The sequence below is a fragment of the Mustela erminea genome, chromosome 2 (assembly GCF_009829155.1).
Source record: "Mustela erminea isolate mMusErm1 chromosome 2, mMusErm1.Pri, whole genome shotgun sequence".
NCBI classification, from domain to species: domain Eukaryota; kingdom Metazoa; phylum Chordata; class Mammalia; order Carnivora; family Mustelidae; genus Mustela; species Mustela erminea.
This window is the reverse complement of record NC_045615.1, coordinates 21,297,077-21,308,394: the sequence shown is the minus strand read 5'-3', so window position 1 is coordinate 21,308,394 and position 11,318 is coordinate 21,297,077. Positions and strand designations below refer to the sequence as shown.

The 11,318-nt window shown below is 37.9% G+C and overlaps 1 protein-coding gene across 2 annotated transcripts in view; it reads left to right on the top strand.

Annotated features, from left to right (window-relative positions):
- Positions 1 to 324: 324 nt before the first annotated feature.
- The window catches only part of PRMT9 (protein arginine methyltransferase 9), a 44,110-nt gene continuing 33,116 nt past the window's right edge, over positions 325 to 11,318 (top strand). Inside the window, exons 1-5 of one of the 2 annotated variants that reach the window (XM_032332470.1) lie at positions 325 to 799; positions 3,125 to 3,273; positions 6,605 to 6,841; positions 7,387 to 7,554; positions 10,252 to 10,354. In XM_032332470.1, coding sequence (XP_032188361.1) covers positions 611 to 799; positions 3,125 to 3,273; positions 6,605 to 6,841; positions 7,387 to 7,554; positions 10,252 to 10,354 — 846 coding nt within the window. In that variant the 5' untranslated portion in view covers positions 325 to 610. The remainder of the gene's footprint in view (positions 800 to 3,124; positions 3,274 to 6,604; positions 6,842 to 7,386; positions 7,555 to 10,251; positions 10,355 to 11,318) is intronic. The other variant, XM_032332471.1, reaches the window with a different exon arrangement.

The following is an 11,318-nucleotide window of genomic DNA, read 5'->3' as shown; positions in this document are numbered from 1 at the left end:
TTGATGAATCAGGACCCAAAGGTCTTAAGCATCACCGCGAACGCCTGACCTTCCCTCCTCATAGCCACTCACGTCCCTCACGGTTAGGTGCTGCTTCGCGTTGACTGGGTCTGCATTGTGAGGTCTAGCAGTCGAAGTCACACACTTCTGGCCGACAGGAAAGAAAAAGTTCGGTTTCAGTGCGGGAGAAGAGGGAGAGAAGGAGGAGGGAAGGGAAGACGGCGAGAGTACCACAGAAGACCAGCGAAGGCACGCTTCGCGCACGCGCACTGGCCGCCCTACGCCACGCTTCCTGCGGGAGGGGGCGGACCGCGACGTGCCCACGTCGGGCGCACTGACGCTCGCTTGGCGTGCGCCGGCGGCCGGTGTCGTTAGTTGCGGGGTTGGGAGTCGCGGTCTGTGGAGCCGGCCTGACCGGGGGGAGGCGGGGCTTCTGTTTGGCGGAGGTGGGGGCGCACGGACGCCGCAGAGGCGTAACTTTCCTGTACCCGCTCTCGCGCTCTTTTTAAGTCCCTTGGAAGTGTGGCCATCGGGACAGTTTGTCGTACCGTTTAGCCAAACATCTTCTCTTTGGTCATAGAAGCGCAGGTTTCAGGGCGGTAGTTCTGGCATGCCGAACTCGCGGCCCAGGCCCCGTCGGGGTGCCCGGAGTGGCGGCGGGGCAGCCGGGCGGGAGGAGCTGGTGTCGCGGTCCTTACAGAGCGCAGAGCACTGCCTGGGCGCCCAGGACTTCGGCACCGCCTATGCTCACTACCTCCTCGTCCTCAGCCTGGCGCCGGAGCTGAAAGACGACGTGAAGGTGAGGAGGAGGTCGCTTCTTAAACTTGCTGGCAGATCTGTGTTCTTCACGTAAAATAAGTTGGGGGAGGTGGGTGGCTGAGATGGGTGTCAAGTGGTTGCTATTAATATTTACTGTTCATGCTTGACTTCTCTTTTATTCAGGCCCGCAGTCAGCCCATCAGAAAATCCTGTAGGCTCCATCTTTGAAATATATCCAGAATCTGACCACTTGTCACCACCTTTTCCCCTTACTACCTTGGTTAAAGCCTCAGTCATTGGTTGGCTGTTGCGGCAGGCTCCTAACTAGGCTCCCCCCCCCCCCCCCGTAGGCTGTCCCAACACAGCCTGCGTGAGCATTTCATAACAAGTCAAACGATGTCACTTCTTTTCAAAACTTCCATTTTAATATAAAGGCTGTATTGCAAATAAGGCCGCAAGGGATCTTGTCCCTCCTCCTGTGTCTAATTCTAGTATCCCTGCCTCAGGACCTTTGCCCCTGGCCCAGCTGTGTGCAGGAGTGTTATGGGTATCTGCAGTTGAATAAAGTTTGGAAGTAGCCTGAAGTTATCATTTGATGATGCATTCTTTAACCTTCAACTACTGGATTGTGATGGTTATTGTTTAAATGCTGAAAAAATCTTCAGGTTATATTAGAAACCAACTTAAATGATTTCACTTAATTTTGCGTTCAGTTTTCAGCCTCAAGCTACTTGCTTTATTTCACCCAGCATTTCTCAACATTAGCCTTACTGACTTTGTTGATGGCCTGATTCTTTTTCTGGACAGCTGGCCTGTGCATTGTAGAATGTTTAGCAACACTGTTGATTTCCTCTACCTACTAGATGTCAGTAATGTCTAGATGTTTGTGGTTAAGATAAATTTATTGTAAATTTCATGAGCAGCTGGCCCCAAGAAGGAGAAGGTGCTATGTTGAGATACAGTTTGCTCTTATAGGTAGGCAGCAGTAGAATCAACCCAAGTGGTGGTTTCTTTCTTTGTTCCTTAGGTTCCTCCTTTGTCAAACAGTGAGAATACCTTTTTTATAACTGTTTAGTGCACATCAAAAGTATATCTAAAGCCTGTATTTGAATGCCTCATGTTCGGTAGGGTTCAGAAACCACTTTTGTTTCCTGCAGAACGAAGGCAATATTCTTCGTGTAGGCTTTAGCAAAAGATCTCTTTAGTCTTATTTTTCACTACTCTATTCCCCATGCCCACACTTCAGCCACACCAAGCTGGTTACCAGTAGATTTCCTGACCCAGTTCATATCATCTGTGCTTTTTAGGGCCTGATACTATAGACTCTTCTTGCATATCCTTCTCTCTAGTAAACTACATCAGAATTCAGTTACGAGTATCAACTCTTCTGTAAATCTCTGAGGATGATGTAAAATGTGCTCACCATAAAACTGGCATGACTAAAGCCTTCCCTCTTTCGATGGTGTTGTGATGTGGAGAATAGCTGGAGGAGGTGAGATTGGAGCTGGGGACAGTGCGAATGCTGTTACTGTGGTCCAACAAGTATTAGAAGGCCCAGACTATGTTTTAACAGTGGGAATGGAGAGACGGTGACAGATTTAAAGATGTTAAGCTATAATTGGCTGGGTTTGAAACTAACTGCATTGGAGTTAAGGTAGTGTTAAATAAGATGACTCAGTGTTTTGAGATTGGGTGGTATCTTAACCTTATATCCTGTGTGAGAGGAATATAATAGGTTCACTTTAGAGCATTTTGAATTTTTAAAAATTGCGTGTTTAATTTCTCCCAGCAAGTCTTCTGTGAGGACTGGAACAGGATTTATGTTGTTCATTGCTGTGTATTAGCTCCAGTTCTTTGCATACTGATTGTTCAGGAAATACTTGAGTTGAGCTGAATTTGAGATGGATGAGGGTGCAGTTCCTTGTTGAGATGACTGATAGGAAGTTATGTTGTGAGTCAGGTTCAAAAGAGGAGAGAGTCTTGATTGGAGATGTAGATGTTGCTTCATCCTTCAATGCATGGTTGATAGTTATTGCAATTGGATGGGTGAGAAAGGAGAAGGCAGCCAAAAACAACTCCTAAAACATAGGAGCCCACAAAAGAGAGGTAGGTGGAGAATGTGATATGATAGCTAAGAATGGAGAGAGTTTAGAGTGGTCATACTCTCTACTTCTGCATGTTATTGCTATATAGGTAGTAAAATTCATTTATGCATTTGTTTATTTGGCAAGTTGTCTACTAAAACTAAATAAAATTTAAAGTAATCAGTTAATAGTAGTTAAGTTCTGTTCTCTGTGGAATCATCAGATGCTGTATGTTCTTCATTTATGCTATTGACTAAATTACTGTTTTCTCTTTCAAATAGGAAACTTTTCAGTATACACTGTTTAGATGGGCTGAAGAACTCGATTCTCTCAGTCGAACACAAGACTTACTTGGTTGTTATGAACAAGCTTTGGAACTGTTTCCTGATGATGAAGTGATTTGTAATAGTATGGGGGAGCATCTCTTCAGGTCTGTAGTGATTTTAGTATTACTTGTTAAGAATTACTCTGTATCAGTCTTGATCAGGGATAAATCACATAGTAATTTGAAAAGGAAAGTTTAATATAAAGAATTATTAACTATGACCAGGGATCAGAGTAATGAAGGATTGGCCAGTAAGAAGTAGAGAGAACTCAAAAGAATATAAGAATAGCAAATATAATATGTAATAACAGATTAATTTTAGTGTTATATTTGTGCTACATAATAGCCATTGCCCCAAGAGTTCCCCTCCCTGGGCTAAGATCGAGACCTTGTTGGAGAGGACCAAGGTGTATGTTGCAGGATGGCTGTGAAGTAAGTCACTCTGGTACCTTGCCAGGGAACTTGTGAATCTCTTCGCTGGATCTGGCTGGAAACTTGCCATTAGAAATTCTGTCCATTCTCCATAAAAACTATAGAACTAGGAAAACATGAAAACACCCAGTTTTTGTTTTGGATTTGTTTTATTAAATTTGGTTTTACTTTGTACAAATTATCAGGAGGCTTCTTGTAAGAAACAGCATGCTAATGTCCTGTTCTATATAGTGAGATCATTTTACATGTTCCAGCAATTGTCCTCTAGTATTACTGCTTTGTTCATCCAATCATATTAAGTTTTATTCAATGAAAAGTTCTATAAAGGAAGTATCTTTATCAAAATGTATTAGTCTCAGGGATGTAGCTATATACAGTTTAATAGTCTTAATCAGCATGACTTGAAGAGTGAAATAAGTACTCCTTTAAGAGACAAATATTTGACAGTTTCTAATTGTAGAGTATAATAATAACTGGGAATATGAGGCAGATTTTTCAACTGAGGCTTGTTTGCTCACACTAACAGCTAACCTGATCCTGATACACAGATTCCATCTCTACTAATTAGCAATTACTTGCCCTTTAAATGAAATTTAGCTTAAGAAGATTTTTAAATAACTTGTCACATTAGTTAAAAGTATACATTTTAATTTCAAAATTTTCTTTAGTTCTTCAGTCCATATAAGGGAAGTTAGTCTACAGGATTCAGTTATATTTCCAGATAATAGGCATGTAATGATCATAATATTTTAAAACTAATGTTTAGGATCAATTCAACAGAAAATTGGAGCTCTGTACACTTTTGATGGATCATAATTTGGTTACCTTACCTATTGTTTTAAGATATTAGTCTGAGCAGTTACCAATTACTGAGACAATGCTTGTTTGCTTTAGGAAATGTAATTATGCAAAATAATTGAGAATTCAGAACTTGTGAAAGTGTGAATGTGGCTTTTGCGATATAGTTTGTCTTTGTTCTTTACAACAGTGGTTCTTACCTTTTGTCCTTTCTACTTCCCTCATCAAAAACAGTGGGTCACTCACTCTGCACTAAGAGAATCACGGCTCCAGGAGAAAAAAATTTCCTGAGTAAACGATAGCTTTCCTTTCTTCCTTCCTTCTATTTGTGAAATACAATATGTGTCTGGAAAGTCTTAACTTTACAACCTTGTCCAATAGTCCAATAGCATCAGATTTAAACAAAACATTCAAGTTGCTAATTGGGAAGATATTTCTTTTTCTCTAGATAAAAAAAGGGTGGTTTTATAGTTTGTTGATACTGACACATGTGTTGGGTCTATCAATATCAGATAGACTTTAATTGAGTGTACCATATATCTTTCAGATTAACATTATGGTTTAAGAAAACTGAATGATGGGGCACCTGGGTGACTAAATCATTAAGTGTCTGCCTTGGCTCAGGTCCTGGGCTTGAGCCCCACATTGGGCTCCATGCTCAACAAGAAGCCTACTTCTATCTCTCCTACTCCCCCTGCTTGTGTTCCCTTTCTCGTTGTGTTTGTCTCTGTCAAATAAATAAATCTTAAAAAACAAACAAACCTGAATGATATTTTAAGAATCAAAACTTAAGGGAAGCACAAACCCCAGGAAATTATTAGGGGCAGATTTGGCATTGATTCAGCAGATTGTTGATATTTAAACATTCTAAAATACCCATTGCTAGTTTTGTCTCACTGAGTAGTGATTATGTAAAATGTGTTTTGTATTGTATTTTGTGTAGTGTCAGTTGTAGAATAAGATAACCTGTCTTCAATATACTTAAAAATAACAGATACTAACCTTAAACATTTTTATTTTAACCTTAACCATGAGTGTCAGTCATTTGACATAGGGCCATTACCTTTTGTTAGAGTGTAGTTCCCTGTTTGAAGTTCCACAATGTTTGTTTGTTTGTTTGTTTTACATAAACCATATCTAGAATGAATAGTCTCATTTTCAAATGCTTAAAAGTTCTCACGAAGAAATGTGAGCGTAAAAGGGTTTTACTAGCCCATGTCTCTTCAATTTGTGGACTACACACTGGGGCAGGTCCACAGATTATCAGTCAGCGACAGGTAAGTATAGAAATTGAGCGTAAGTGTTTAGAAATGTATATAGTATTTTGATACTGCTTTAAATCCAAGCATGTGATCAGGGAGCTCACTTGTGAAAGAAGAGGATGGACCAGTTAGGGTGCTGCTGAAATCTGGTGGGTGAGTTGCATGCTAATCACATGCAATAGAACTGTATTGGTCTACAAATATTTATGTAATCTAAAAAGGGGGAGATGGATTCTTTACTACAGAAAGTTCCAGAAGCCCTATTCTAGATAGTTCAGTAGTTTTCCCGCTTTTATTGTTGATTTGCTCACATCTAATTCAGTTGGAACTTTTGGATGACTCGCCTTTGATTTTTATCAAAGCATTTAGCTTCATGTTCTCAGAAACAGTGGCTCTCTCTTTGCAGTTATGTTTATTTAGTTTCTATCATATATATTTATTATATTTATATAATATATATTTTATATACTTACATATTAAATATGTTTAATTGAAATATTTAATTATATGTAATTATAATAACAAGTACAACTGATAAAAACTGGTCTGGCTCTTGATAATTCACTCAGTTGCTGTGAGAGAAGGTATACAGTCACACCCCGTACTAGCTTTAGGCATTAGTATGTTTTACACAGGAATGATTTTTAGAAAGCACTGGTTTTCTAGTGAGTTAGTTAAATGCAAGATGACTCGGAGAGCTTCTACTGTATTTTAGTACAATAGTAATTTATAGTCAGTTTCCTAGAATGCATAAATACGATAAGCGTTCAGAAAGGAAAAAAAAATGATCATCCTTACAAAAGACTTCTCATAAATGATGGTGCTTGTAATGAGTAGGATTTGGGGTGCTGGAGTGATTCTTACGCCTGATAAGTGGCATGAACAAAGGCACAGTAATTGATATCATAATAACCGAACATTTTGTCTGTCATTTTTTACTGTAGAATGGGCTTTAGAGATGAAGCAGCTGGCTATTTTCATAAAGCAGTAAAACTAAACCCTGAATTCAATGATGCAAAGGAGAATTTTTATCGTGTTGCAAACTGGTTGGTGGAACGCTGGCACTTTATCATGCTTAATGACACCAAAAGGAATACAGTTTATAATGCAGCAATCCAAAATGCAGTTTCCTTGGGGTCCCAGAGTGTTTTGGACATTGGAGCAGGAACTGGAATACTAAGGTTTGTTGTAATTGTGTTTTAATTATATGCATACACACACACACAGACACACAGACACACTAAGGTAAATTAAAGCTTTTTACCAAATATGGAAAATTTAACAGTGGAATTTAAAAATAGAGTTCAATTTATTTCTCATAATCTTATGACTATTCATGTAAACTACTATTATTGTTTTTTTCACTGTAAGTATTTTATCAAGCACTGGACACAACCAATAAGAATTTGGGGTTACTATTGAAATTTTGAACAATGCCTTTTAAGAGTACTTTTTGCATTAATATTGTGTTTGAGTCTAATTGTCTAAGTTAAAGCCTGTCGACATTTTTCATCTCAATTATGTCTTCTTAAAAACATGAGTATCATGATTTATTGTATGATTTGTTTCTTGATAGGGTTCATTTTTTTTTTAATGTGGAATGAATAATGGTTGTGTTAGTTAAAGAATAAAAGGAAAAAAGCATGTCTAAGCCTAATAATTCCACTAAAATTGAAAAGCTGCAGTGGATTATTTTTTCTTGATGGAATACTTTTACCCCTTGCAGCATGTTTGCTAAAAAAGCTGGAGCACGCTCAGTATATGCTTGTGAGTTATCCAAGACCATGTATGAACTTGCCTGTGATGTAGTGGCAGCAAACAAGATGGAAGCAGGAATCAAACTCTTACATATGAAGTCACTTGATATAGAAATTCCAAAACACATTCCTGAAAGGTATTATATAATTTTTATGTAATATAATTTTATTTTTATAATTTTTTTAAAAATTAAGATGTTTCTGTTTAGAGCTTCTAGCCCAAATAAAAATTCTAAAATCCTTATATTGTAAAGATAGGAATATGGGATCATTTAGCATAAGATGGATTTTCTAAGATCATATTCTTGATAAAAAATATTTAGAGAGATCTTGGGAAAAAATCTTGTGCTAAGATATTTACTAAATATACTTGACCTTTAGCAAGTTACTTCTGTTAATTTTAGTATTCTGGTTTTGAAAATGGATACTATCTCTTGTGTGGTCAACTATTTAAAAATTGTGGGTAAAAATAATACAAGAGTAGATCTGGCTTGATGGACTTGTCATATTTTGTGTTAACCTTGGCTAAAATGAAAGCCGTCAAAGTATTTTGGCCTGGCTCCTTCAAATGCTTTTTTTTCATAAGCCTTGGATTTTTAGTATATCATCTCACTTTAATCATTATTGCAAGGGTGATGGAATTTTAGAGCTGGAATGGATTTACAAATCATCTGGTCCAACACTATCATTTTTGAGACAGTTTTCTTTTCTTTTTTTTTTTTTTTCTAAAGATTTATTTGACAGACAGAGATCACAAGTAGGCAGAGAGGCAGGCAGAGAGAGGTGGGGGTGGGGGGAGAAGCAGGCTCCCTGCTGAGCAGAGAGCCTGATGCGGAACTCCATCCCAGGACCCTGGGATCATGACCTGAGCCGAAGGCAAAGGCTTAACCCACTTAGCCACCCAAGAGCCTCGAGACAGTTTTCTTAATGTAGCACTTTCTTTAATACCTCTCCTGGGTGGTCTGTCTTCTCATCTTACTTAAATTCAATTTATATTGAAAGAGGACTTTTATACTCTGTTGTCATTTGGACTGTGATTTTTAAAAGTCTTCTTCCATATGTATAATAATATTTGTTTACTTAATAATTACACTTTCCAATGGACTCAGCATTGATTTTTATGGAAGAAGTCTTATTAACTTGTTGAAGCAGAGAGACATATTTTGTAGAAATAAACAGTGTCCTGAATTATCGTAATCCACTCAGGCTACCATTACAAAATAACCACAGACTAGATAGCTTAAACAACAAACATTTACTTTTTCACAGTTCTGGAAGCTAGAAGTCCATGATCAAGGGTGCTGGCAAATTTGGTTTCTGGTGAGAGCTCTCTTCCGAGCTTAGAGAGTTACATTCCTGCCCTTTCCTCTGTACATGTGAGGACAAAGAGAGATCACCTGTGTCTTTTCCACTCTATAAGGATACCAGCCCTGTCACATTGGGGCCCTACCCTTATGACTTCATTTAACTTTAATTTTAATCTCCTAAAGACCGTAGCTCCAAATGTAGTCACTCGGGAGTTAGGGCTTCAATTTATGAATTTTGGTGGCATGAATCAGTTACCTTAATTTAACCTTCATTTCTTTCACAGATAGTGTTATAGAAGGACCTGTGGGTTTTGAATTAGGAGATAGGGATTCCAATACTAACTCTGTTTTAATTTATTTTGACCTTGAGCATATCTAGAGATTTCAAGATACTGGATTAGATGATTGAGATACCTTCCAGGTTTTAAATGTATGCAACCATCAATACTGAAAATTTTGTGTAATTAAATAGTATTGGGTTTAGGCACTTTGAGGGATACCAAAGTTTCTTTTTCTTTCTTTCTTTCTTTCTTTTTTTAAAAGATTTTATTTATTTGTTTGACAGAGATCACAAGTAGGCCGAGAGGCAGGCAGAGAGAGAAGGGGAAGCAGGCTCCCTGTGGAGCAGAGCGCCTGATGCGGGGCTCAATCCCAGGACTCTAGGATCATGACCTGAGCCGAAGGCAGAGGCTTTAACCCACTGAGCCACCCAAGCGCCCCATACCAAAGTTGTTTCTGTCCTCAAGGCACCTATAATCTAGAGAGGAAGATAAAGAATATTCATGAAACTTTTCTTTATCTTTTAATTACATAAATAAATGTTATTGGCAGTAAGTGCTAAAGAAGTTCAGAGAAGGGAGAAAGTATTTTTATGTGTCTTTGGGTGAAATTTTCTAGGAAGAATGGTCAGAAGATCCCAACTCTGTGGACTTAAGCTTTTGTGAAAACTCACAGGGAGTAGGTAAAGCAAAAGAAGCAACAAGAGAGCTACAGTGAATGTGTAAGAGGTAAACATGGATAATGAAGGGAGAGAAAGGATTTTGAGAGGGAGGTCTTCTCAGGTCCATTACATGTTATTTGTAGATTAAGGAAAATTATAACTGAGAAAGATTACTCATCTTTATAAGTAGGGGAGTTATTTACGATAGAGAATATTTTTATAGAGTGTTGGGGATAAAAATCCATTTACTCACCAAGAAAAAGGGGACTGGTAAAGATAATGGGTATGAAGTACTCTTAAGAATTTAGGCAGTGAAAGAATCATCTGAAGAGGCCCCAGGGTCATGTGAAGGTTGTATGTCTCCCTGCCCCCAGAGGGTGCCAGTGGAGAACAGAGGAGCCTGTGGAACAGTAGAGTCAAGTTCCTTAAGATCTGAGGGTAGATACTAAAAAAGTAAAATGTAGTAGAACATTTTATATGTGAACTGTTTCTATAATATATTTTTCCTTTGTTCTCTCAGCTTTGACATCTTTACTTAAATAGCATGATATTTTACTTACATATATCTTTAAAAAATCGTTCTATAGAGTGTCCCTAGTTGTAACAGAAACTGTCGATGCAGGTTTATTTGGAGAAGGAATTGTGGAGAGTTTGATTCATGCATGGGAGCATTTACTTTTGCAGCCAAAGGTAAGCAGCATGAAAACACTTAAATTTGATTAAGAACTCATTATTTCAGTAGGTATTTATTGAGCCCCTTTGTGTACTGTTAAGCAGTATAAAATACATTCTCCTATCAAGGTTTATACTATATAGTTGGGAAGAAATCCATGCAAAAACTAGTTTAATCATGTAATGTAATGTACCTCCATGGGGTAGATAGGCCATAAAAAGACTCCAGGAAGGAATTCATAGTAATTGAGGCTACACTGTGGGACAGCTATTGTGGAATTCTTGAGTAGGATTGAGAAAGGGAAGTACTTTCAGTCTCAATAGCCCTCACTGCTTGGATTTTTGGCAAACTATCAAAGGGGAGTGTAGCGATAACTGATTTGGTGTGGGTTTAAGGTACCAATTGATTGGACAGGACTAACTCTTAAAATTGCCTGTGTTTTGCAATGAATTTCTCTAAGGTGGCCCATGAGTTATAGATTGTTTTTATAATATGTAATGTGAATGAAAGTCTTTTAACATGTCATGAGAATTTACTATTTACAGAAAGTGATTTGAATTTAAAATACCTAATTAAAGGCTGAAAAGAAGAGCAGTTGGTCTTTCAAATAGGTAGTAGTGATTTTGGTTTCTCAGTTAGTCATACCCAACAGTTTTTGTTGTGTATAGATTTATAGCTACCCTCCTCTTCCTATTTGTTGAAAAAAACATGTATACATATATACATATACAAACACACATATATAGCAATGAAAGTGAAATAAATCTTTAAAATAAAATTAGTATTAACATGGCATCACATTCATTGTTTTTCATTTTTTAAATTTACTATGTTTTTATTTAAGTACACTGAACGTACAGTGTTATATTAGTTTCAGGTGTACAGCATACTAATTCAGCAGTTCTGTACATTACTCAGCGTTCATCACAATAAGTGTACTCTTAATCCCTGTCACCTATTTCACCCATCCCCCCATCCACC